General features: G+C 51.1%; 3 protein-coding genes across 4 annotated transcripts in view; all 3 read right to left on the bottom strand.

Moving 5' to 3' along the window:
- The window catches only part of DNALI1 (dynein axonemal light intermediate chain 1), a 264,733-nt gene that overhangs the window by 83,411 nt on the left and 153,869 nt on the right, over positions 1-27,453 (bottom strand). The gene's annotated exons all lie outside the window — the stretch shown is intronic.
- UTP11 (UTP11 small subunit processome component) overlaps positions 1-27,453 on the bottom strand; it is a 594,364-nt gene that overhangs the window by 547,232 nt on the left and 19,679 nt on the right. The window lies entirely within an intron of this gene.
- ZC3H12A (zinc finger CCCH-type containing 12A) lies at positions 99-9,941 on the bottom strand. 2 transcript variants are annotated; one of them, XM_050798738.1, is made up of 6 exons: positions 9,830-9,941; positions 8,523-9,009; positions 4,038-4,177; positions 2,631-2,865; positions 1,934-2,040; positions 99-1,735 (listed from the first exon to the last, which is right to left on the bottom strand). In XM_050798738.1, exons 2-6 carry the CDS (start codon positions 8,969-8,971, stop codon positions 861-863), a joined length of 1,806 nt encoding a protein of 601 aa, XP_050654695.1. In that variant the 5' UTR covers positions 8,972-9,009; positions 9,830-9,941; the 3' UTR covers positions 99-860. The 2 variants fall into 2 exon arrangements, with proteins under 2 accessions (XP_050654695.1, XP_050654685.1); XM_050798728.1 differs by having other exon boundaries at positions 8,523-9,006; positions 9,830-9,934.

The raw sequence follows: 27,453 nt of genomic DNA, 5'->3' as shown, positions 1-27,453 counted from the left end.
TTCCTCCTGGGGTGAAGGAGGTCAGGGTGCACACCTGCTGGCCTTTCCTCACCCAGAGGCCAGCCCAACGCCCTGAGCGTAACAAAGACAATCACCTCTTGAAAGGGCTCGCATTGATTGTACTTTATTGATGTATTACAGGAGGTAAGGACTTTCTGCTTAAAATATTTAAAATTTACATGTGTACACATACACATGTTCCCCCACCTGTGGGGAAGGGCGAGATGACTCTGAATAGAGGATGGAGGAGGAGGAGAGAGTGTAGACAGAGGGCCCTTGACCCCTACAGGGGCAGTGGGATAAGGAACAGAGTGGGGCAGAAGGTAGGTTATTAAGAAGCATCTTGCTTACTGACATGAAGCCACATGCCCAGCGAGAGCACGGATGAGGCCTCATAGGCATAGAGGAGGCCCTTGGAGGGCGGGCACACAGTGCCCAACTAGCCAGCCAAGGCCAACGTCCCAGGGGTAGGGCGGAAGTGGGGTGGCGTGCACAGGGCACCCAGCCCAGGCCTCTGCTGCCCCCACCTCTCTCTCCACCCTCCGAGAGAAAAGACGGTTTGGGCCTCAGCCATGGACTGACGCCGTTACCGGCAGCGTCTCCTTAAACTACAGAGATACAATGTGTATCAACAGGGTGATCGTTTCTGACCCACTCAGGCAGACAGCTAGAGGTGCTGCATGGGCCAGAACCAATCCTACAGTATCTTTGGTTTGTGGGTTTCCTTCCCAACTTGAATCCTCCCTCTGTCCAGTCTCCGGGGTGGGCCTCAGGGCTGGGAATGGGCTACTCGATGGCCCAAGGCCCAGCCTGACAGCCCGTGGAGGCTGGGGGTGCTGCCCTTTCCAGCCACGGGCAGCTTACTCACTGGGGTGCTGGGACTTGTAAGAGAGGATCTCGGCAGCCAGCTGCTGGGGGTCCAGGAGCTGTGGGAAGCGCCCCATCACGGCCTCCACCAGGTGCGGGGGAAACACACCACACAGCTTGGTATACACGCTGGCCTGCTCCTTGGCCAGGCTGCCTGCCCTGCCCCATGGGCTCCTGCCAGCCCCTGGGCTCTGTACTGGGGGCTCTTGAAGGACTGGTGTGGGTGGGGGCAGTGGGTACGGTTCAGACCAGTACTCTCGAGGCGGAAAGGCAGGGGGCGGAGGTGGGTAGTCGGCAGGGACACTGAAGTGGCCAGCACCCATGGCCCGGCCAAAGGCAGAGAAGGCTGCAGTGGCTGGGAGCTCAGATCCATAGGGACCGTAGCCCGTGTAAGGGGCTCGGCGTGGGCCCGGCTCACCAGGGCCTCCTCCTCGAACCCCCCACAGTTCCGACATCTGGCTCTCCAGGGAGCCAATGCCCGAGTCCAGGCAATCCTGGGAGACGTATGGGAGTGAGTCCAGAGTCTGCGGGAGCCAGTCCGTGGGCCCGAAGCTGCTGCCACTGCCCCCGCTAGGTGGGAGGCTCCTGCCTGATGGTGCATAGGTCTGTGTTAGACCCTCCTGGCGGGGCCCTGGGGATCCCTGGGCCCCCAGCTTCTTCCCATCCAGGCTGCACTGCTCATTCTCTGTTAGCAGAGAACTGGACTGGGATGAAGGTGAAGGCCGCCGGCCACTTTTGTCCTTGCTTGGGGCCCTGGGGGGTGAGAGGAGAGCATTGGCGCGGAGCTCATCTGCCACAGAGCGCTGGGGGCAGCTTGGCCGCTCTGGGTGGAAAAATCGGCACTTGATCCCATAGGTGCATTTCCTCCCTGGAAGAGGAATCAAGAGGGACTCTAAGCAGAGGCACTTCAGAACCAGGGGTGAGAGAGCAGGGAAGGGGTGGCACAGGAAATGGGGTTGGGTGGTCCAATGGTAGAGGTCCCCAAGAGGAAAACAGGGCATAGGCAGACAGGTGAGAGGAAGGGCAGGAGTGAGGAGGGCCGGGGAGGGCAGGCTGGGTTCCGTACCATAGGGACACGGCTGCTTCCTGTGCTCCAAAGTGAGTGGCTTCTTACGCAGGAAGTTGTCCAGGCTGGGCCCGTGCCGGCCCAGTGGGTCATCGGGAGGCATAAACCTGCAGAGGGTGCAAAGAACTCTCTGGAGGTGGGAGCCATGCAGGGACTTCTAATTGCTGAGAAGGGGCCGATGGCAAGCCTTGCTGGGAAGAACAGGAGAGCGACACCTAAAATAGGGGCCTGTCCAGGACCCCCTAAAACTGTTCTCTGGGTGGGATCATACCAAGGGAGGAGAAAGGGATCCCCGGTCTAGAGGGCCACAGCCCATGGGCACCTTTAGGGGAACACTCTCTGAGGTCGTCAGGGGGATGGCAGCCCGTACCCACTGGCCCATGGCCTCTGCTCGAGAGATGCCATGTTGGTTCGTAGAGAGGCCACCTGGAACCCCAACCACATCCCCTCATAAGTGCTACGGCTCTATCTCCCAAATTAGCCACTCTCTCCACCCTACAGCCTGCCTGGTCCTGGTCTGATTTTGCCTATGTGGTGAGCTGTCCATCTCACTCTAAAAGCTGCCTGGAGCGAAGACCACAACCTCCCATGGCTGCAGGGCCTCGCAGAGCCCAGCCCCCAGCTCCACCCCTGCCAGGGGCATCTCTGGCTTCCCCTGTGGACCCCAAGTCCATCAGGGTCTCTGGGAGGAACATACTTGTCATTGACGAAGGAGTACATGAGCAGCCGCTCCTCGATGAAGCGCTTCCACTCCTGCCGCTCGCCCTGGAGGTCACGGTACGTGTCGTTGGAAACCACGATCCCATCAGATTCATAGGCCAGCTTCACGATGAATCTGTCGTCATAGCACACCACCCGCTTGCCACCCACGCGCCGCGATGGTGTGAACACCAGGATCTTCTTCTTCTCCAGTTCCCACAGGATGTGCTGGTCTGGGAGGTGACAGGCACACACAGGTCAGGGCCCAGTGGGACTCAGAGCCAGGCCTACAGGGCTCCCTAACCTGCTGGTGGCCATACACAGGAGGTGTTAACGCCAAGGTCACAGGGGCAAGAACTAGCTCTGCCGAGGCCTCTTCCACACCCCAGCCCCTCCCTTGGCCCGGCATAGTTTGCTGCCTGAAGACCAAGAACATCTGAGCACAGGTGGCAGGGCCTGCATGGCAAAGGCTCCAAGCACAGAGCTGGCCTTGCTCCTTTTCTCTCTCTGGACATCAGGCCTGTTCAAGCCAGATGTGGTCTTGGCTTTGGCTTTCATCCAGCCTGTTCTGAGGGGTCTGTGAATGAGCCCCAGCTTGCTCTGGGGTGGGAGAAGTATTTTGGCTCTGTCCCTTGCATTGCCAGGACAAGGTTGCTAAATCCCATGGTGGGGAAAGGTCAGGCCACTCACCAGGCCCCACCTGGGGAGCTGCTGGGACCACAGAGACACAGATGTGAGCAAGTGGAAAGGGCCCCTCTTCCTGGAGCCTGCAGCCCCAGACAGCCTGCCCCCAGATCTCAAGACTTCTAGAGAAACGGATTCAGTTTTCAGTTTTTACCTCCAAAAGCTGGGGGCTCTTGCAAGAACAGTGGTAACAGCTAACATACACTGAACGTCTACCACGTGCCAGGTACTCTTCTCAGCACTTAACCATGTGTTAACTTATACAATCTCATGAGGAAGGAGCTGCTGTCAACACCCCCCACCGACACTGACCCCATGTTTCAGATGAGGAGCACGTGGAGCGGGGCTAACAGAGATCCCTGCCCAGGCCAGGGCGCCAGGAGGGGACAGAGCCAGGATTCCAACTCTGGTTGTCTTGACTCAGAGCCCACAAGCTTAACCACTATGTGGCACTGCCCCTCTACCACTGAGGAGGTTGAAAGAGCGACCCGCCCACCAGTAGGATGAGGGAGGGGCCCCACATCTGAGGCAGAAGACTAGACAAGGTGACCTCCAATGACCACTGTTCAGAGCAGGTTGCTAAGGACAGAAAAAACTGAGAAAAGAAATGCTGGTCCCTGCTTGAGTTCTAGAAGTTAGGCCACTCCTAGAGGGTCTCTCTTGGGGAGAACCAGGGCTGCTGGGGCAGTAAGACCATCCCACCTCCAGAGGCAGCACTCACCTGTGATGGGCACATCGGGCCGAGGCTGCTCCTTCCTCCAGGATGGCACAAACACTGTGATGTCTGTGTGGCCCCGCTCCAGAAACCAGTTCACCGCCAGCAGGATGCCCCGGCAGGAGAAGACCTCCTTGTTCCCATGGCTGGGAGGGAGAGGAGGACAGGGTTAGCCCACACTGATGGCCAGCCTGCCACCCCCTAGGCCTGAGCAGGAGGAGGGGGGCTGTCATACCCCACCCCTGCCCTGGCTTTGGTGGTGGTGGTGAGCAGCCCCTTCCCCTTTGGAATCACCAGCCCCTTCCTCTTTCCCCAGGGCTCAGGCCCTGGCCCTCTGCAGGTGGGGCCCAAGGCCAAGGCCTCCATTCCCAGTGCCAGTTCCCACAACTCCAGGATGGCCAGGCCCCGCTGGGACTTTCCCTGAGGCTCCATCTCCTGAAAGTGAGGAAGCGCCCAGGAAGCTGGCAGCACTGCTCCCCACGGTGGGGGAGGGCCAGGCCACTTGCAACACACCTGGGGGTGGGGGAAAGGTGCCGGGAGACTTCTGGTTCCTGCCCCACCCGGCGAGCTGCCGGGACCACAGGGACAGACTTACACATGCACACTGAGTCACCACCCCTCCCTCGCCTCTTGCAGCATGGGTGGGGGCGGGGGAAGCACCGGCTGGGCTGACTGAGGAGAAACCAGATTGTTCCGGATTAAAGTTCAGTCCTCACACACACCTCAGGGACTGGGGCCTGAGAAGGGCAAAGGGGAAGGGGCTGGCGACTCCAGCCTTCAGTGTGGGACAGAAAGTGCCAGAGTGGAGCAGGTTCCCCTTTCAGTCTGAAAGTGAAAGGATACTGCTTTTCCTCCCAAGATGGCAATCCCCCCAAACGCCTGTTCACCCCAAGGCTGAAAGACCATCAGGAAGACGCCGGGGGACTCTTAGTAAGGACAGCTGAGTGAGGCACGGGCCCTGCCTTGGTCTCAGACCAGGCCGTACCCCACCCACAGGTGGCTGCACCCAGAAGGGCGCCTGGCGGGGCTCCTGGGCTGCTGCAGCTCTCCATTCCTCTATCTGAAAACGGGCCCAGCAGTCTGCAGTGTCCTTAAGACGGGTCAGTCAGCTTTCCTGGTGGCTTCAGGCCAAAGATGGCCCTGCAAAGTAGGGGTTCCAGCTGGATTTCCTGGGGGATGGAGGACTGGGGCTTGGGGCTCCCAGGTAACACTAAGTGTCATGGAAGAGCTCCTAGGACCAGCAGCCCCACCTCTCACTGCCCCCTCAGTGAACAGCTTAGACTCTCATATTTGGCAAATAAAACAGAATAAATGTTACGCAAAAGAGGCAAGTCCAGGGCCGACCACATCCTGTGGGTGTCTTTAATGGGAGTGGGGGAGGTAAGGGGTGATAGCTGGAGCCTTAAGAGAAGGTAGGGCAGCTGGGGGCCATGGAGGCTGTTTGGGGGCAAGGCTGGGGCACCAGGGTCTGAAGGTCTCTAAATTGTAGGGGAGACAAAGTCCAGCCCAGGGCAGCACTCATCCTCCCCTGGTCCCCCTGCCCCATCTGCCAGCCTGCTTATAAGAAAAGTTCCCATTTGCTGAGAGCTGTGAACCAGGCCCTGTTCTAAGCGCCTAACACTGAATCATCGGCAAGCTTGTGAGGAGGGCACTATACCACCATCATCCCCTTCCCTGTTTTTCAGATGAAAACTGTGGTCCAGAGAAGGCAGCTTAGTCACCAGGGTCACACAGCAGTAACGGTGGAACAGCGATGCAGGCCCAGGACCTGTGCCTATCACCACCCTGTACATTAATGCTCAGGTAGGTATAAAGGCAGACAGACCCTGATCACAGGGAATGAGCAGGGATTCGCAGGCACCGAGCTCCCACTGGCAGCCAGATATATGGCGTCATTCTTACAGGGCTTGCTATTGTGAAGGAAAGGAAGGCTCTGGGACTCGTCCAAGGTCACCTGGCTAGTGGTAAGAGACATTCAGAACTGGAACCCAGGTCTGGGCCACTTGGTTGCCTTCCTGTCTCTAACCGAAGACCCAGAATTTATTTGGGAGAACAAAGCTCCCAAAATTAAGTTTAAACAAAGTGTGTTCTAAGAGACAGGCGGCGAATGGGAGAAACAATGCTGGGGGCAAACTCCTGCTCTTCCTTCAAAATGCTTCTGAGATGTCACTGCCTCTGAGAAGCCTTCCCTGACCTGCCACAATGGGTCAGGTCCCTGGTCTGTGTCTTCACAATGCCCAGTGCTTCCCCCATCACATCACCCCCTTCCCTGGGCCTTCTGCCCTGCCTCTCAAAACCATGGCAGCTGGGTCACCCCAGGCCCAGCTCCTTCTCAGGTATGCAGTGTGCGCATGTATCCACCCACCCGCCTCCCTCCGGGCACATGATCCTAGGCTGGTATCTTGGAGCCTTGGGAACTAATGGGATGCCAGGGCTCCCAGGGCAGTGCACTGCCTCTGGGCATTGAAAATCTTGGCTGGGGACAAGTCGGTCCTCAGAAGCCCTAGCACCTGAATATTCCCTCAGCAGATGGAAAAACTGTGATCAGTGGGTGCTATCAGAGTCCTCTTGGTAGAGCACATGAGGCCTGGAGTGCCCCCCTACAGCTAGCTTTAGTCTGTTTCACTGCACTGGAGGAAGCGCTGCTGGCACAGGAAAACCAGACATCCCTGCCCCCACCCCAGTCCTCTTTGCCCGTAAGGTCAGGGTCCCCCAGCCTGGTGAAGCAGACACTGATAGGAAGTGTGTGTAGAAGACTCCAGCTAGACTGCTCCTGCCCCAGGACAGAGGGCAGGGCTGGGCCAGCCTCCCCAGGTGAAAAGATATGCCTGGGCTGGGCCTGGTGAGTGGAGAAAAATTCCCTTAGAAGGAAACAGAGGTGAATTTCCCCATAATTTGCATATGATGGATGGGGGCTAGCCCGCCTGCCCCTGGGGAGGAGGGTGGCCGGGGCAGGAACCGAGTAGCAGCTGAGACAGGAAGTTTGAGGCTGGAATTCCCCTCCTGCCACTACCCCAGCTCAGAAACCCCCGAGGTGGGTGCGTAGCTCTGCTTCTCAGGAGCAGGCTCCTCTGAGCACCCCCCAACATCACAGCCCCTCCTCCCATGTCCCTCCTCCTTCTGGATACAAACACACACCGCACTCGGCTGCTCCCAGGGCTCAGCCGCTCCTGGCCCACGCCTCCAGAGGAAGGAGTCACACAGATCCAACCTAGCTCCTAGCCCAGCCACATGAGGCTGGACACTGAGAGGGACCCCCCCTAATCTCGAAGCACAGGCTATAACCTGCTGCCTCTTGGCATAGAAACTGGATTTTCTCAGCCTCCCACCCAGGCTCAGCCCAAGTCAGAGAGAGGAAGACTGGCCTGAAGGCGACAGAAGGAGGGAAGGGGCCTCAGCTGCATGCCTGCTGAGCCGGGCCAGGGCCAGCTGGACAGTGAACTTGTCCCACGGGGGCCACAAATCAGAGAGGGCAGAGGCCGATGTCATGCCAGCCTTGGGTAGCCCACCTAGGAGCTCCCTCGGGGCAGCCAGAAAAGCAGCCCTTCCCAACCCCGTGTCTGGGGTCTCCCCATCCATGCCAACAGGAACTTTTCCCTGTGAGCCATCCATCCAACACTGACTCATCAGCCTGCCTTGGAGGGAACTGGGAAAAAGTTGGGCCGGAGGGTGGAGCCTGGATTGACAGGAGAAGTCTGGGTTCCCCAAGGTCAGCAGCAAACCTGGCTTCCCCCTCTGCCCCTACCTTCCCACCCCATTCCTGTGCTTGGGGATGGGGGTGGGAGTCACTGGGGGCTGAGTCCTGGCTTTGGCCCCGGGGAACCTCCAGAGACCAGTCCAGCCCAGGTTGCTTCAGCTGAATCAGTGGGGATCCAAGTCGCAGCTCACCTGAGGCCAGAGTATTAGGCCACTGGCCCACAACCCATGTAAAACTGGACCTAGCCTTGAGGTCACTCTTGGACATAGTCGCTGGACCTGTTTTCGTGGGAGCCTAGGTCTGAGACAAGAAGGCCTCAGAAGCCCAGCCCCTGAAATAACAACAACAACTGCTTACTACCACTGCCTACTACCACTACTTTGGTTCCCGAACGCTTGCTCCTCTCCAGGATCCGCATAACCCCTCCTCACAACACCCACCTGAGGAGATCAGGTTCAGAGGGGTGAGTGAGCTGCTGCCCAAGGGTTGGTCCCCTTTACAGCCCTGCCTCACATTACAGGAGAGGAGCCGAGACAGTGCTGGCCTCAGGGAGGGACCCACAGCATAAGGCGAGCTCTGTGGACAGAGGGACCTGGGCTGGAACCCTGCCTCTGTCACCAGTAGCACGACCCTAGGCAAGCCTCATAAAAGGCTTTCCCTCCCTCTAGACCAGTCCCTAAGAAGACAGTCACTCCTTCCAGCCCACCAGAGCTGCAGACAGTCATCCTTCCATGTGTCCTGGCCACAGGAGAGATGCGAACCTCATGTGTCTCGGCCACAGAAGCGACACTTACCTCATGGCTACGTTGCTCCCGTCGATGACCACTGGTCTTAGGTCACTGCCCTCCTTGTCCTCCTCTGGGAGTGGAGGTTCCAGGTTGGGAGCCTTAGGGGTGCCCCCACCCCGCGGGACTAGAGGGAGCTGAGGGCAGGGGTCCGGTGAGGCCTGGCGTTCCCGTTCGGTGGCCGTCCCGTGTTTCACCAGCTCGCCCAGCACCGTGTTGGTGTCTGCCTGGACGCCCAGCTTCTGTAGGACGCTGTGGATCTCCGAGGATGAATAGCCCAGCTTCCGGAAGAAGTCCACCTTCATCTGCAGTTCCACCGCCGAGGCCTCCTCAGCTGCCGGCTCTTGGGCTGGCCTGGGGGTGCCCTGACGGCTGTGGCTATGGCTGTCCTCAAATTCCCACAGACTCATGGTGGGGCTGGCTTCCAGGACAGGCTTCTCTCCACAGGGGCCACTCATAGCTCAGACTCCTGGAAGGCACCACGCCACAGCTCCTACTGAACAACCAACAGGGTTAGGGACTGGGAATAGCGCTCTCTCCCACCCTCCCTCCCATCACCACACCCAGCAGATGAGGGATGGGTGGCACTACACACTACATCATGTTATTAGTTCAGGTTGTCCTCTCAAAAGCTCTCCCAGCTAGGCATTCCCATTCCCATTCTATAAAGGGAGAAACTGACGCACAGACATTAAAAACTTGCTCAAGGTCATCCAGCTGTTAGCTGGTAGCTCGAAGATCGGAACTTAGTCTGAACTAAGACTGGAACTGCCCCAGCTGGAAAGACTCGAATCCCCACGCCAACCCAGGGGGCCCAGAAGGCGGGACGGGGTTTTCAGATGGAATCTTGGGGTTGGAAGTGCGTTGCGAGGCCCGGGGCTTCCCCACTGAGGCCATCGCTTTCGCCCACCCGTCCAGCACTCAGAGCTCAGGCCCAAGCAGCGCAAGGCCCGTGGCCGGACTCCCGGAGCCGGGGAGGGCAAGTTTCCGGGGTGACCCGCGGGGAGAAAAGTTGCTGGGAAACTCTGGTTGGCTGTCGGGAGCTGGTGACGCCGAGGCTGTCCCGGCCCGAGACCCGAGCCCGCTCGGCCCCCGATCCAGACCCTGGTGCTCTTCTCCGGCTTCCTCAACTTGGGCTAAGTTGGAGGGGTACTGAGGCCCGGCGGGCAGGATAACAGGACCCCGCCCTTCCCCTCCCCTCCCCTCCCCTCCCCTCCCCTCCCCCCCTCCCCTCCCCTCCCCTCGGCTCGGCTCGGACCCCGCCGGAGCGCTCCCTGCCGCCTCCCCGCCGAGGCCCGCGCCCCGCCGCGCCTCACCCCGCCGAGCGCCAGCCGCGGCCGGCGGCGTCTCCATGGGGCCGAATCCCGGGGGCAAGGCCAGCGGCTCCTTTATATGGGGCGGCGCGCGGGCAGGTGGTGGTGAAGCGCTGACGCGGAAGCGGGCAAGGGGCGGGGCCGTCCGGAACCGGCCTGGGGGCGGAGCCTCGAGTCCCTTCCTGCTCCGCCCCTCGCGTCGCGGCCCCGCCCCCGCGGCCGCTGAGCGCCGGACGGGGCCAACCAGGGCGTCAGGGTCCTGGGGACTGCGCCTCAAGGCCGCGGCGGCGATGAGCTCCGAGCGGGACACTGAGCGGCCCGAACGCGCAAGATAAGCACGGACTGAACCAGGTACACGTACCTGCCGGGGACGCACTGACCGAGGTGCGGACAGCGGTACCAGGACAAGTAAAGCCGCGAACACTCGGACCTAAGAACTTGACAGGTACACCCTGCCTGATGAAGCTACGGCCAGGTGCGCATCGAGTGAATCAGGTACACAGAGGTTGGTCCACGCACCTTGGAGGCAGGTCCATGGTTATAAAGACAGGTACATCCAGACAGACCCTTTCCAGATGGAGTCAGGCCCCCTCAAGACACACTGTGCTTGAAGCCATCACACAGAGGTGGGCCACCCCCAGGGACAGGTACACTTTTCCTGAAATCTGTACCTTACTAGGACCGAAAGGCAGGTTCAACCAGCAGATGCACAATGACCGAGGCAGAAAACCAGGCAAAAGAGGGCCATTTACCCCAATCACCACATGAGTGTCCACACAAGAATTCTGTCACCCACACCGCAGAACTCACTGACCGCCCCCACTGGAGGAACACCCTTGCTCCGTGAAGATGCTTTTAGTTTCCCAGGTCAGACCTGATTTCTCGCATGAGCACAACACTTTACTGTAGCTACTCGCGAGCTTACAGACAGAGGTCATTATGCTGATGTTACCCTTGAGAAATTCTGCAAAGGCTAAACTGCCCCAGCTGGAAAGACTCGAACCAGGATGGAGAGCTCCTATTCTAGTGCTCCTATTATTTGCCGTTTTGTGAACCACGGGTGATTGAGGGCAGAGGGGAGCCTGGCTTCCAGTGTGTGTGTGTGTGTGTGAGAGAGAGAGAGAGAGAAAACACAGGGCCCACACGCTGGAGGACAGAGCCGCATGCCATCAGTGCTTACCATGTGCCAGTCCTTTCTTACATTCTCTCTACTTCATCATAGGCATGTGTCCTATAAGTGCTAGTGTTATAATAAATACTTGTTTATTATAAAAGACACCATAGACACAACTGTACATGTACAGCTTAAAGGATAATAGTAATAATTTAAAAAGCCATGTATCCATCACTTAACTTAAAAAATAGACCAGTGCCAGTACCTTGAGGCCCTCTGGGTGCCCCCATCACAGCCTTCCCCCGACATCCTGAAGAACTAGTTTCCTGAATTTTAATTGTGCTAGTCATTCTCTTGCTTTTCTTGTAGTTTTACCACCTTTGTATGCATCCCTAAATGGGATATTGTATAGTTTTGCTGTTTTTTACTTTGTGTAAATGGAATCATTCCATAATTATGTGACTTCCTTTTTCATATAGGATTATATTTTCAAAAATCCATTTTGATTGCCTGCATACCTGTAATTTATTTTACTACTGAATAGTGTCCCGTTTTATGAATATCACTGGTTACTTATTCATTCACCTGTTGTTGGATGTTGTTTCTAGGATTTTTTTTCTATTAGAAAGACTGTGCTTTGGATATTCTTGTATGTATCTTAATGCAATTGTACAGCGGAGGAAATGCATGTTCAGAGATTCAGAAAGGTGAAGTCACTTGCTCAGGTTCTGGGGGCTGGTGGAGCTGGAACTCATGTAGCTCTCTCCAAGGCAGTCCATCTCCCCATCCACACCTGCTTGTTTGGGAGGCCACCAAAGACCTCAGGGAGGCAGGCATGTGCGTCTCTAGCTGGGCCCTGAGGCTGTTCCTCTGGGCTTGCCTGCCCCTACCTAGCCGTGTTCCTGCTTTGTTGCCTGGTCATCTTTGAAGACCCCAAAGTGTTCCCTTCTCTGTGCCCCCCAGGCACAGCAGCTCCAGGGGCTTGGCAACCTGAGGAGAGAGGAAACACAAGGCCCCCTGCCATGTACAGCTGACATCCCTTGCTGGGCGCCTCACATGCTTGCTGTCACTCCAGCTGAGTACAGTGCTGGCCGCACCCCTAACCTCACAAAAGCCCCTTTTACAGATGAGAAGAGCTCAGTTATGTTAAGCATTTATTTGCTATAGTAACTACCTTTACGATAGTAAAAATATTAAGTGATGTGTCCAGGTTAATAATGATAATGACAATACTAATCAATCACGGAGATAATGCCTCCCATTTATAGAGTGCTCACTGGGTGGTAGGCACAGGCCAGTGCCTTGCAGACACTTTCGGGCCTCTGCTCTGCTTCTTCTTTGGTTCAGAGTATCCTTCCTTCCCTGCCACCCAGCTGCTTGCTAGCCAGTTCCATTCATCATTTGGATGATGTCATGTCCTCTGTGAGGCCAGCCAAGACTCCTTTGATGCTGGTTGTACCCTCCTAAGTGTCCCCACAACACCCTGCCTATGTCCCAATGTGTTAGGTTGTCTTTGCCAGCCTGGGACCTCCTCTGGAGCTGCAACAAGACCAGACTCTGCTCCTGCTCCCAGACCCTCTGCTGCCCAGCCCTGTGCCAGTAGGAGCCAGCAGGACCAGGCGATGAGTCATGCTGCTCCCTGCCCTCCCAGAGAGAGCCACAGTCTCACTGTTTTCCGGCTCATGTTCCTTCCCAAGAAGCTGACTCTCTTCTACAGAACCCAGGGCTGCTTCGGGGAACCCCTGCTCCATTTGCAGCTGGATTTTGCAAACTTTGGCCCTAATCCCCAGGAATCCTCTGAGGCCAAGCCCACACAAACCCCTCCGCCTCTCATACGCCTGTCTTGGCAGCTGGACGGGGTAACTTCCTTCCTGGAGCCTGCCTGGCCTCCCACCATCTATCTGCCTGTGCCCAGGCAGCCTAGGTGGGGTCTGCAAAGCGTGTGGACTGGTCACTGCCTGAGGGTGGTGGGGGGTTGGGAGGTGAGGTTGGAGAGGGAAAGGTCCCAGAAATGACCTTGACTTTCAGTTGCTTCACTGGGCAGCTCAGCTTAGGGAGGACCCGGGAACTGGGCTACCTCTGTAGAAAGGCTGGGCCGGCTGCCGTCAAGCCTTAGCAGAGTGCTGCTGAGGTGATGTTTAAATTCAGCAAGGCCTCCTGGAAGTGAAGAAAGGACCAGATCCCTCCCATGTTTGAGACTCCTGGTATATTTCAAAAAGACATGTCACAGCAGGGCTACAAAAATCAATGTGTGTTTTAAATGCTAACTGAACAAATTAACTCTTTTTTTTTAAAATCATGCACTCAAATGCAGTGCAATGTATTTGGACTATTGACAAGATAATTGGAGAGCTTGTTTTAAAAATACATTATTTCCTTGGAGAGATGGCTGACTTTTTAGGGCTGGGACAGGGAAAAGATGAGCCGGGAGTGTGTTGTGGTGCCAGGGAGTTAGGAAGCACTCAAAACGCAAAAGGATGGGAGTGCGTCAAAGAGATCCAGGAGCCAGAAGAGCTCCCTATGGCCAAAGCTGGAGCAAATGAGCAAGGGAATAAATAATAGGATAATACTGAATTATAACCGAAAGTATAAATAAATATTTATACTGATATAAATATATTTTTTTTGTTTTCAGAGCCAGGGTTTTGCTCTGTTGCCCAGGCTTGAGTGCAGTGCCATGATCATAGCTCACTATAACCTTGAACTCCTGGGCTTAAACGATCCTCCTGCTTCAGCCTTCTGAGTAGCTAGGACTACAGTTGTGCACCACCAAGCCTGGCAAATTTAAAAAATTTTTTTGTGGAGATGGAGATCTCGCTATGTTGCCCAAGCTGGTCGTGAACTCCTGGCCTGAAACAATCCTCCACCTTGGTCCCCCAAAGTGCTGGGATTACAGGCATGAGCCACCACACCCAGCCCCGATTTAAAGAAATTGTTGGTTATAAACAATAACCAACTGAGGGAGAAGAGGTAAGTCTTCCTTACAGAAGAATTTCCAATAATGAATGCAGATTCTTTCTCCTCTAGGAGGTGGAGCTTAATTATTCCTTTCCCTTCCCTTTCCTGTACACTGGACTCAGGACTTGCTTCTAAATAATAGAGTAGGGAAAGAGAAGAATAGTAACTATGCAACGGAGAAACCTACAGACACCGCTTTAACCAAGGGCTCAAGGTTAACATCACCAGTGATAAGTCTAGTGGCTATCATGTAGCTAACTCTGCCCTATCCACACCATGACATATGACCAGAAGGATACTTCACCTCTGTGGTGGTCTTTCTAAAACCCTATAACCCCAGAGAAAAAGATCAGACAAACCCAAATTAAAGGATGTTCTGCAAAATACCTGACTAGGACTCCTCAAAACTGTCAAGGTTGTAAGAAGTACAGAAATAATTAAAGCATTGTGAAAAAGAAAAAAATCAAAAGCACAGAAAGACAGCAACAGCCATGGACCAGAGGACACTGGACATGCTGCCTAGATGCAGGATGTCACTCTAGGTCATGTCGTGGAGCAGAGAGAGCAGGAACAGAGAGGCTAGTGAAATCCAAATAAGGTCTGCAGTTATGTTACTAATGACGGACTAATGTGGGATTTTTGAGTTTTGAGAAATGTACCAGGGTGGTGTAAGATAACATTAGGGAAAACCGAAACTGGAGGTCGGGTATTCGGGAACTCTCTGTACTATCTTCGCAACTCTTCTGTAAACCTAAAGTTAATTCCAAAATTCAGAAATTAGGCTGAGGCAGGCGGATCACCTGAGGTCAGGAGACCAGCCTGACCAACATGGTGAAACCCCGTCTCTACTAAAAGTACACAAATTAGCCGGGCGTGGTGGTGGACACCTGTAATCCCAACTACTTGGGAGGCTGAGGCAGGAGAATCACTTGAACTGGGGAAGCAGGGATTGAAGTGAGCTGAGATTGCACCACTGCACTGCAGCCTGGGCGACAGAGCGAGATTCCGTTTCAAACAAACAAACAAACAAAAAACAAAAACAAAAACCCCGAATTCAGAAGTTTATTTGGTAACTATACATATATATAGTTACCAAGAGAAATGTACCAGGGTGGTGTAAGATAACATTAGGGGAAACTGAAACTGGAGGACGGGTATTCAGGAACTCTGCACTATCTTCACAACTCTTCTGTAAACCTAAAGTTAATTCCAAAATTCAGAAGAGATATATATATATTTACGATATATTATATATTTACCATATATAATATATATTTACCATATATTATATATATATTTACCATATATTATATATATTTACCATATATTTTTGTGTGTGTGTGTGTGTATATATATAATTTTATGGGCCTTACAGATGGTGTGTTTTGGTGTTTTGGTGATAGGCCAACCATCTCTGTTCAGTTCTATTGGTCTGCATCCTGTGTCTGAGGACAATCCTATTTGGAGATAGCATCCGAAGTCTAAACTTGCAGCCTTTTTGTCTATGGAGCCCTGGCCAGCTCCTGTCTCTCCTCTTCTTCTCTCTCAACCAACCCTCATGCTGCTACCCCTCCTCCCTGTATCTGAACCCTCAAATCAGACTGCTAGAGCTAGAAGGTCTCATAGAGAGACAGAGATTGATTAGGCTAAATCTTTTGTTTCTTTTTGTTTTTTTTTTGAGATGGAGTCTCACTCTAGCCCAAGCTGGAGTGCAGTGGCACGATCTCAGCTCAGTGCAACCTCCGCCTCCCGGGTTCGAGCAATTCTCGTGCCTCAGCTCCCCACGTAGCTGGGACTACAGGTGTGTGCCACCACACCTGGCTTTTTTATTTTTGTATTTTTTTTAGTAGAGACGGGGTTTCACCATGTTGGCCAGGCTGGTCTCAAACTCCTGACCTCAAGTGATCCGCTGACCTCCACTTCCCAAAGTGCTAGGATTATAAACATGAGCCACCACACCTGGCCTTGAATCTTTTGTTTCATAGATGAGACTGAAAGAGAAGGAGGAAAAGGACTTGCCCGTGGTCACGTTCAAGTTAATTTGGGCAGAGCCGAGAATGGGACTAGCCAGGCTTTCTCTGTCCCGGGATCCCTGGCCCCATTTGCCACAGAGATGTGGGTCAGACCCACACAGGTGCTCTGAAGTATTGGTGACTCACTTGGGGACCTGATTAGGGCAATGTTAAATTCAAAGGAAGGGCTGAATGCCAAGTATTAGTTGGGAAGAATGGTTTGGAGTGGAAATTTCTGCTTTGATCTCACTGTGCATGCCTTAACAGGTGAATCCCACCGGTTTTGAAGATCCAGGAAAAGACATGGCCTGAAAGTGGATAAAAGATTGAGTCTGTCTCTGCCCCGTACTCTTACCCCCAGAGCTATTGCAGTAAAGGGGCCAGAGAGGATTCTGCAAAGCCCTGAGCGTGTGAAGGGGGTTGGGTCCCCAGTTTTGGGATTGAACACTCCCTAATGTGCACTGGGGACACCACTCTGGTGATAAACTCAAAGCTGCTGGAGAACCCACGCAGCCTTTCCTGAAGCCTAGAGAGGAGGGGATGGGGCTGAAGTGGCCCTGCTGCTGAGGCTGCTATGTGGACATTCCCACCTTTTGGCCTAGGAGGGGGAAGTGCCTCCCTTTCTGTGTTTCCATAATGAACTGGGATGGTCTGTGCCACCATTGTCTCCCCACCTGACTGTGGCTCCTTGAGGACGGCCCTGAGTCTCACTGTCCTCTGCATTCCCAGCACAGGACCTGGCACGGATGTTGGTAAATGTTTGCTGAGTCAATGCATGCCTGAGCTGAAGTGGTTCCAGTTATGTTTTGCTGTGTACATGTCTGTTGTACCCTCTTTGCCATGTCCAGCTCGTGGACCTCCCCTTGCATTTGAAAAAAGCAGTCACAGGGAAGTTGGCTGGAAGAGAGCTCAAGGCTCACCTGGGGTCTCCAGCTGAGCCATCTGTGAAGGTTCAGATGGGAGTGGAGAACTACAAGCTGAACATAGATGAACTTGCAACCAGGGCAGATCTAACCAGTCAGGAGCTTGCAGTGGCTGGGCTGACGTCAGCTCATGTGGTCAGTGTGGCCACCCACAGATGGGGTGGTCATAGTGAGCACCTCACAAGATATGGGGATCACTAATGCGCCGTTCACATGGTGGTCATCTGTTCTGATGGCAGTTAGAGATACAACTGGCTACTGGACATGCTGTAGGAGACTTGCTGGTGCTGGTTGTCTCTCCTGCCCCCTTTGCTGGATTCCCTATTCCTAATGGTACTGGAAATTTCTCAGCCATGTAGTCTGGTCAGAAAGGACCCTATTCCAGGGGTGGGGCCTAACTGCCTTAAGCAAATCAGAATATTTCTTTTTCTTTTCTTTTTTTTTTTTTTTTTTGAGTTGGAGTCTCACTTTGTCGCCCAGGCTGGAGTGCAGTGGCGCGATCTCGGCTCACTGCAACCTCCACCTCCCGGGTTTAAGCAATTCTCCTGCATCAGCCTCCTGAGTAGCTGGGATTACAAGTTCCTGCCACCACGCCCGGCTAGTTTTTGTATTTTTAGTAGAGATGGGGTTTCACCATATTGGCTAGGCTGGTCTCCTGGCCAGGCTGGTCTCAAACTCTTGATCTCGTGATCTGCCTGCCTGAGACTCCCAAAGTGCTGGGATTACAGGCGTGAGCCACTGTGCCTGGCCTGCAAATCAGAATGTTTCTTAGTTTTTTTTTTTTTTTTTTAATGAGATGGGATCTCACTCTGTCACTCAGGCTGGAGGGCAGTAGCATGATCTCGGCTTGCTGCAGCCTCCGCCTCCCAGGCTCAAGTGATCCTCCCACCTCAGCCTCCTGAGTAGCTGGGATCACAGGTGCATACCACCACAGCCGGCCATTTTTTGTATTTTTAGTAGAGATGGGGTTTCCCCATGTTGCCCAGGCTAATCTTGAACTCCTGAGCTCAGGCAATCCACCTGTCTTGGCCTCTCAAAGTGCCTCGGATTACAGGCGTAAACCACTGCACCCAGCCCAATCAGAATATTTCATCCTTTAGGCTACAGTAATTGGTCAGAAAAAGGTATAGGTCCCAAATCAGGCCAACCAGAGTGAATAAGTCTCGATTCAGAGTCTTTTCTTTGAGCTAACTGGGAATCCAGCTATTTCTTGCTAATTACAAATGAGAAAAGCAAGTATTGCCAGGAGCTTCTGGCAGCCACCTTGTGACACATCATAGAAGATAGAGCCAAGAGGCTGAAAGAAAATAGGTAACAGCTGCTAGATCAAGCCTTACCTAAAGCTACCCCTGGTTCTAGGCTTGTTGGTTATCTAAGCCCACAAGTTCTGTCACACCAAAGATGTCCCTTTTAATGGTAATAATAATTACTTAATTACTAAGTATATAGTAATTACCTAAATGCAGCTTAGGAGATAAAATCTTAGAAAATATGAGATCTGTTTGGCAATAATAAAACACTCATAATGAAAAGGTCAGCAGAATGCTGAGTCAGCCCAAGCTCAGCTACCTGACACATGACAAATATAAGACCTAGAGAGGCCGTGAAACTTGTTCAACGTTTTGCAGCTGCTTAGTAGGGCCTCCTGACCCACAGTCCACTAATTCTTAATTGTTTTTCTTTTATTTCTTTTATTGAGACAGGGTCTCACTCTGTTGCCCAGCTGTAGTGCAGTGGCGTGATCTTGGCTCACTGCAACCTCCGCCTCCCAGGTTCAAGCGATTCTCTTGCCTCAGCCTCCTGAGTAGCTGGGATTACAAGTGTGTGCCACCATGCCCAGCTAAATTTTATTTTTATTTTTTGGTAGAGATGGCGTTTCACTATGTTGTCTAGGCTGGTCTCGAACTCCTAGACTCAAGTGAGTCACCCGCCTTGGCCTCCCAAAGTGCTGGGATTACAGGCATGAGCCACCATGCCTGGCCTAATTCTTAATGTTTAATGATAATTGGAGTGCTTGAATTTCTGTGCATTCCCAGTGAAATCATCACTACATGTTTTCTCTCTTGTCTTGCCTATCTTTCCAAGAGGCAGAGAAGGAATGTTAATATTTCTCTTTATTTTGTAAATAGGGAGGTAGAAACCCAGAAAGGCTTAAAGATTTGCCAAAGATTACAGCAGGGTAGTGGTGAAACTGGTCCTAGGAGCCACATGTGCTGAATGCCATTTAGGGTTCAGCCCCTCTATCCCACCCCTTATGCCAGCCACCTCTGCTTCCATGAGAGTAGGAGTAAAGATTAGGGGTAGGGTGGGGACCTTTCTTGGCCTTGCTTCTTAGTGGCCGAGTGATTAAAGAGGACATTGCCTTGTACAGGCCAAAGAAGTGATTATGGGCCTTGAGAGATAGGTCCTTCCCCCCAACCTTAGGAAAACCAAGGTTATGATATTTCTGTTGCCAGAGCCTCCAAAAGGGAGGCCAACCTAGAGAGATGAGAGGCTGTATGCATGGGATTCTGGCCCCACAATCCCTGTGACCCCAGCTCTGACACCTACCCTCTCCTGCTCCCAAAGCCTTCTATGGCTCCCCAACCTTTTCAGCAGCCACAGGGCTGATGTGTTTGGCTGCACAGGTGTTGCACTGAACAATTTTGGATTCTGATCTGTATGGTGCCTCTGGAGTTGTGCAGTTCACAGCTTGCACAACTGTACACGGCAGGCCTAGGTTGCCTTTCTCAATGTTTGGACATTCAGATCATTTTCACAGCAATCAATAACCTTACAAACCCTTTTAAAAAATAAATTCATTTCATCATTTTTACAAGATATAGAAGATATGTTGAGAAAATTTATTTTGTTTTAGGTCAGTCTGATCCCAAGGATTGTATTAGAAAGTGTATATATAAAAAGATGCAATATTTTTAAAGGTTACTTTTGACCATTTTCTACTTAATAAAGTGATGCCTACTGTTTAATAGAATTTATATCTGTCAGGGGAGTTTTAGGGAAAAAAGAATTTAATTTTATGAGGAAAAGCAAGGTTTACAGACAAACTAATTAAAAATAATTTGTCAGGCTTGATTTGGGAACTGAATGTATACTGAAATTATTATTGTAGATTGAAATTTAAATACATGCTATGAATTACAAAAATAAATATACTTTCAGGCCGGGTGTGGTGGCTCACGCCTGTAATCCCAGCACTTTGGGAGCCTGAGGCAAGTGGATCACTTGAGGTCAGGAGTTTGAGACCAGGCTGGCCAACTTGGTGAAACCCCATCTCTACTAAAAATGCAAAAATTAGCTGGGTGTGATGGCTCATGCCTGTAATCCCAGCTACTCGGGAGGCTGGGGAGAATCACTTGAACCCCGGAGGCGGAGGTTGCAGTGAGCTGAGATTGTAGCACTGCACTCCAACCTGGGTAACAGAGCGAGACTCCGTCTCAGAAAACAAACAAACAAAAACAAAAATAAATATACTTTCAATACATGGGGGTTTAGAACGTTTGCATCTTATACTTCATTCTTGTGATTTATTTAGTTATTTTAAAAACAAACTTTGTGCTTGGTTTCTAAATGAAGAGATAAGAGAGAGGATATCACTCCTCAAACAACCCATTTCAGCTATGAACAACTGTTATTTCCAAAAAATGAAAAGCTAAAATGACCACATTTTCTCTTAAAATGTTCATTTTTGAAGTTCTAGATTTTTTTTTTTTTTTTTTTTTTTTTGGTCAGGCGCAGTGGCTCATGCCTGTAATCCCAGCACTTTGGGAGGCTGAGGTGGGTGGATCACCTGAGGTCAGGAGTTCAAGACCAGCCTGACCAATATGGAGAAACCCCATCTCTACTAAAAATGCAAAATTAGCCGGGTATGGTGGCACACACCTGTAATCCCAGCTATCGGGAGGCTGAGGCAGGAGAATTGCTTGAACCCGGGAGGTGGAGGTTGCAGTGAGCCGAGATCACGCCACTGCACTCTAGCCTGGGCAACAAGAGGGAAACTCCATCTCAGAAAAAAAGAAAAAAAAAGTTTTGATCCATTAGCAATGTAGAGGTTCAAAAAGTGCAGGGATGTTTATGTTAGAAACAGAATCCCTTTTCCCTGGTCCTTAAAGTGGCTCTGCTATCTAGGAACATGCAAAGTTAGCAGTTTCTTATGTCTCTTCTCAGATGGAATCTCTGCGTCCGGGAGCAAATGTTTGCACATATATATTCGGCTTTGTTTCTTTCTTTTTCTTATTTCTGAGGATATCTTGCTCCAGATTTTTTTCTCTCTTTTCCTTTTTTGTTCTTATTTCTGAGGCGTTGCTCTTTATTTTTATACAAATGAAGCTCTTTCTATAACCAGCTGCACCTTGCTTTTCTCACTTAAAAATAAACCTTTGAGGTAATTCCAATCAGTACGTGTTAAGCTGCCTCATTACTGTTAACAGCTGACAAATATTCCATTGGAAGAATGTATCATAATTTATTTAGGCAGCTTTTGACTGATTAAACATTTTGTTTTATTCCACTCTTTTTTTTTTTTTTTTTTTTTGAGATAGGGTCTTCTGTCGCCCAGGCTGGAGTGCAATGGTGTGATCTTGGCTCACTGCAGCCTAACCTCCCAGGCTGAAGCCATTCTCCCACCTCAGCCTCCTGAGTAGCTGGGACTACAGGCATGCACCACCATGCCCAGCTAAATTTTTTTTTTTTTTTTACATAGAGTCTTGCTCAGTTGCCTAGGCCGGAGTGCCATGGCACGATCTCTGCTCACTGCAACCTCCACCTCCCTAGTTCAAGTGATTCTCCTGCCTCAGCCTCCCAAGTAGCTGGGATTACAGATGCCCACCATCACACCCTGCTAGTTTTTGTATTTTTAGTAAAGACAGGATTTCACCATATTGGCCAGGCTGGTCTTGAACTCCTGACCTCAAGTGATCCACCTGCCTCAGCCTTCCAAAGTGTTAAGATTACAGGCATGAGCCACCGCTCCAGGCCCCGACTAATTTTTGTATTTTTTGTTGAGACAGGGTTTTGCCGTGGTCCCCAGGCTGGTCTCCAGCTTCTGGGCTCAAGTGATCCTCCTGCCTTGGCCTCCCAAACTGCTAGGATTACAGGCGTGAGTCACCACACCCGGCCTCTCGTTACTGTTAGCAGCTGAAAAATATTCCACTGGAAGGATGTACCATAATTTATTTAGGCAGTTTTTGACTGATAAACATTTAGTTTTTTTCCAGTCTTTACTGTCACAAACAATACTGCAACATCTGCCTCCGTCTGTGTATCACTTTGCAACTGTGCAAATATGTAGCAGGGTACATTCCTCTTACTGAGTTAAAGAGTTTGTTGATTTGGTAGGTCTGCCATCACAAAGTACAAACTGGATGGCTTAAGCAACAGAAATCTATTGTCTCAGTTCTGGAAGCTGGGAACCCAAGGTCAAGATGTCGGCAGAATTGGTTCCTTCCGAGGGCTGTAAGGAAGAACCTGTTCCATGCCTTTCCCACGGCTTCTGGTGGTTTGCTGGCAATAGTTGGCATATTTTGACTTGCAGAAACATTACCCCAATGTCTACCTTGATGTCACATGGTGGTTTTCCTGTGTATTTGTCTATGTCCAAATTTCCTGTTCTCAAAAGGACTCGTCATATTGTATGACCTCATCTGAATGAATTACATCTGCAATGACCCTATTTCTAAATAAAGTCACATTCTGAGGTACTGGGGCTTAGGACCTGAACATATGCATTTTTGGGGATGCAATTCAGCTTACAAAGGGTATATAACCATTTACTTTTAGAAAAAGATTGCTAAATACCCTCTTCATAGAAATTGTACCATTGGCTGGGTACAGTGGCTTACACCTACAATCCTAGCACTTCGGGTGGCTGAGGTGCGCAGCTTGCTTGAGTCCATGAGTTCAAGACCAGCCTAGGCAACATGGTGAAATCCTGTCTCTACGAAAAAAGAAAAAAAAAAAAAAAAAACAAAGGAAAAAAACAAAAAAACAAAAAAACAAAGCTGGGCATGGTGATGCACATCTGTAGTCCCAGCGACTTGGGAGGTTGAGGTGGAAGGATCGATTGAGCCCAGGAGGCTGAGGCTGTAGTGAGCCATGATCACACCACTGCACTCCAGGCTGAGTGACAGAGTGAGACCAAGAAGAAAGAAATTGTACCGTTACCTTCCCAACAGCCTTGCTAACACAGTGGGCCATCACACATTTTGATTTTTGCCAGGTTGGTAGGTGGAAAATGGTGTCTCATTGTATTCCAACGTGCATTCCATTTCTAAGTGTGGATGAGAGTTCACTTATATATTTAAGACCAATTTGCATTGTTTTTGCATCCAGTCGTTTATATCATTTGCTTCCTTTTCTTTTTTTTTTTTTTTGAGACGGAGTCTCGCTCTGTCGCCTGGTCTGGAGTGCAGCAGCGCGATCTTGGCTCACTGCAACCTCCGCCTCCTGGGTTCAAGCGATTCTCCTGCCTCAGCCTCCCGAGTAGCTGGGATTACAGGTGCTAACAAACACTCCTGGCTAATTTTTTTGTATTTTTAGTAGAGACGGGGTTTCACCATGTTGGGCAGGCTGGTCTCAAACGCCTGACCTTGTGATCCGCCTCCCTCGGCCTCCCAGAGTGCTGGGATTACAGGCGTGAGCCACTGCGCCCGGCCTCATTTGCTTATTTTTCCATTGAATTACTGGTCTTTTATCCTTATTGATTTGTAGAAGCTTTTTAAATGTAAAATAAATTAGCCGTCTGTGATGTTTCAGATGTTTCTTTTCCTGTCAATTGTTATTTGACTTTGTATATGAATTTCGTTTTTCTTTTTCCTTTCTTTCTTTCTTTTTTTTTTTTTTTGAAACAGGGTCTTGCTCTGTTGTCTGTTGCCCAGGCTGGAGTGCAGTGGTGTGGTCCCAGCTCACTGCAGACTTAACCTCCTGGACTCAAGCGATCCTCCCACCTCAGCCTCCCAAGTAGCTGGAACTATAGGCACACACTATAGTCCCAGCTAATATATAGGTCCAGCTAATTTTTGTATTTTTTGTAGAGATGGGGTTTCATCATGTTGTCTAGGCTGGTTTCAAACTCCTGGGCTCAAGCAATCTGCCCACCTCGGCCTCTCAAAGTGCTGGGATTACAGATGTAAACCACCGTTCTCACCTTTTTTTTTTTTTTTTAACCAGGAAAAAATGTTCAATTATTTTGTATACAAACATCATTTGCTTTTATGGTTTTGGGGTTTTCTGTGATATTTAAGAAGGTCTTGTCTTGCCAGGTGTGGTGGCTCACACCTGTAATCCCAACACTTTGGGAGGCTGAGGTGGGTGGATCACCTGAGGTCAGGAATTCAAGACCAGCCTGACCAACATGGAGAAACCCCATCTCTACTAAAAATACAAAATTAGCCAGGCGTGGTGGCGCATCCCTGTAATCCCAGCTACTCAGGAGGCTGAGGCAGGAGAATCACTTGAACCCGGGAGGCGGAGGTTGCCGTGAGTCGAGATTATGCCATTGCACTTTAGCCTGGGCAACAAGCGCGAAACTCCATCTCAAAACAAACAGACAGACAGACAAACAGAAGGTCTTCTCTATGGTTATGATACAAATTCTCCTATTTTGTTAAACACAATTACGGTTTCATTTTTATGTGTAATTTTTTGACCCATTGAAATTTATTTTGGCATAAGGTAAAAGGTAGGAGCCCAGTTTAGTTATCCTGGTGGATACTTGGTGGTCCCAATGGCATTTATCAACCAATGTGTGAGAACTGTAGTTAGATATAAATAGTGTATAGATACGGGAAAGTTGCAGAAATATTTTCATTATAAATTTCCTAATAACTTGTATTGAAGCATCAGTGTGGTTTTAGAATTTTTGTCTTTGACAAGTGATCCACTACGAGTATAGACTATACATTTGTTATTATAATAAAAGTAGTTTAGGCGATGTGTGGTGGCTCACGCCTGTATTCCCAGCACCTTGGGAGGCCGAGGCAGGCAGATTACTTGAGACCAGGAGTTTGAGACCAGCCTGGTCAACATGGTGAAAACCCATCTCTACTAAAAATACAAAAATTAGATGGGTGCAGTGGTGCATGCCTGCCTGTCCCAGCTACTTGGGAGGTTGTGGCCTAAGAACTGCTTGCGCCTGGAAGGCAGAGGTTGCAGTGAGCTGAGATCTGACCACTGCACCCCAGCCTGGGTGACAGAGTGAGACTGTCTTTTTTTTTTTTTTTGAGACGGAGTCTCGCTCTGTCACCCGGGCTGGAGTGCAGTGGCCGGATCTCAGCTCACTGCAAGCTCCGCCTCCCGGGTTTACGCCATTCTCCTGCCTCAGCCTCCCGAATAGCTGGGACTACCGGCGCCCGCCACCTCGCCCGGCTAGTTTTTTGTATTTTTTTTTAGTAGAGACGGGGTTTCACCGTGTTAGCCAGGATGGTCTCGATCTCCTGACCTCGTGATCCGCCCGCCTCGGCCTCCCAGAGTGCTGGGATTACAGGCTTGAGCCACCGCGCCCGGCCAAGACTGTCTTAAAAAAAAAAAAAAAAAAAAAAGATCTGAATTCCGTGGGAAAACTCTGAAAACTTTGGGTTTCATCTAAGGCAAGCTTGTCCAACCCACGGCGCATGGGCCACATGTGGCCCAGGACAGCTTTGAATGCAGCGCAACACAAATTTGTAAATTTTCTTAAAACATTATGAGATTTGTGCGTGCGTGTGTGTGTGTGAGTGTATGTGTGTGTGTTTGGCTCATCAGCTATCATTAGTGTTAGTGTATTTTATGTGTGGCCCAAGACAATCCAGTTCTCCCAATGTGGCCCAGAGAAGCCAAAAGATTGGACACCCCAGATCTAAGGGGTTGAGAGCTTGAGTCCTAACCACGCTACCTCCCAGCGCTGCCGCCTTGAGTAACTTGCTTTACCTGTGTCACATCTCCCTTCAGTTATAAAATGGGGGTAATAACAGGGGAAGCTTTTGTAGGGCCTCAAGCTTCTGCAATTTGGAGGGCTCTCTTACAAATTCTAAAAGGGAAACACTTCCCCTGCAGGATCTGGGAAGGGCCCCTGCAAGGGAGAGACCCTGAAGGTTTAAATGTCCTCAGCATCACTGAAAACCCACCTCTGATCATGGTATTTACTTCACAGGGCCCTGGGGAGTATGGGATGTGTCTTAAGTATCTGGCATCTGGTGGGAATGTGGTGAGTTCATTCCCAGACTACAAACTCAGGTGTGCAGGGAACATCACTCCCCCAACCCCATGCTTCCTTTTTTTTTTTTTTTTTTTTTGACAGTCTTGCTTTGTCACCCAGGCTGGAGCGTAGTGGCACAATCTTGGCTCACTACAATCTCCACTTCCCAGGTTTATGTGATTCTCCTGCCACAGCCTCCCAAGTAGCTGGGATCACAGGCACCCGCCACCACACCCAGCTGATTTTTATATTTTTAGTAGAGACAGCGTTTCACCGTGTTGGCCAGGCTGGTCTTGAACTCCTGAGCTCAGGTGATCCGCCTGCCTTGGCATCCCAAAGTCCTGGGATTGCAGGCATGAGCCACTGTGCCCAACTTCATGCTTCCTTTTAATTAGGAACATCACTTCCTTTACATGCCATAACCTACCTGAAGTTCTGACACCAAATCCCTACTTTCACTGAGCTGGCAAACACGCTTCCTTGAGTCACTCTTGAAGTTTTTTTTTTTTTTTTTTTTTTTTTTTTTGAGACGGAGTCTCGCTCTGTCACCCAGGCTGGAGTGCAGTGGCCGGATTTCAGCTCACTGCAAGCTCCGCCTCCCGGGTTCACGCCATTCTCCTGCCTCAGCCTCCGGAGTAGCTGGGACTACAGGCGCCCGCCACCTCGCCCGGCTAGTTTTTTGTATTTTTTAGTAGAGATGGGGTTTCACCGGGTTAGCCAAGATGGTCTCGATCTCCTGACCTTGTGATCCGCCCGTCTCGGCCTCCCAAAGTGCTGGGATTACAGGCTTGAGCCACCGCGCCTGGCCTTACTCTTGAAGTTTTAAGTCCACCTTTCTCTGGAGCAGAGTCAAGGCCTGGGAGTAAGGGGAAGGGTTTGTTGTCCCTTGGTTGTCTGTTCACCCTGGTCATGGCTGAGGCATCTAATGTCCCTTTCTGAAGGCGGCCTCAAATCTTCAGCCCTCCACTGCTTCTGAGCTGTGCATGGGACTTGGGGATCTTTGAGGGGTGCCCAAGGAGTGCCACGTAGCACTCCTGCTTGTGAGGACAGCTCTGTTGGTGGGTCTACTGGCTCTAACTCTAGGTCACATCAAAGATCCTCCCCTGAGAATAAACCATGGTGGCTAAAGCGTCGGATTGGGTGCAGTCAGAATTGAGGTCAAATCCTGCAAAACCTGTTTTCCTCATCTGCAGAATGGGGAAGATGCTAACAATACCTCCGTCATCGAATCGGTGTGAAGAATTCAATGTCTTGGTGTTTGTAAAGGGCTTAGGATAGTGTCTGACCTGTAGTCCATGGGCTGTCTTGATGCAGGTCATCATCTAACCCTTGTTCGTTATTGGATGGAGAAACCAGGGTCCCAGAGACACTGGCTGGCTGGGGCAAGATCACCACTCATGCCTATCAACAGCTGGGTTAAAGGTGCCGAAGATATGCTTATTCGATTT

Source organism: Macaca thibetana, chromosome 1 (assembly GCF_024542745.1).
Source record: "Macaca thibetana thibetana isolate TM-01 chromosome 1, ASM2454274v1, whole genome shotgun sequence".
Taxonomy (NCBI): Eukaryota; Metazoa; Chordata; class Mammalia; order Primates; family Cercopithecidae; genus Macaca; species Macaca thibetana.
This window is presented reverse-complemented; position numbering and strand designations above follow the sequence as displayed.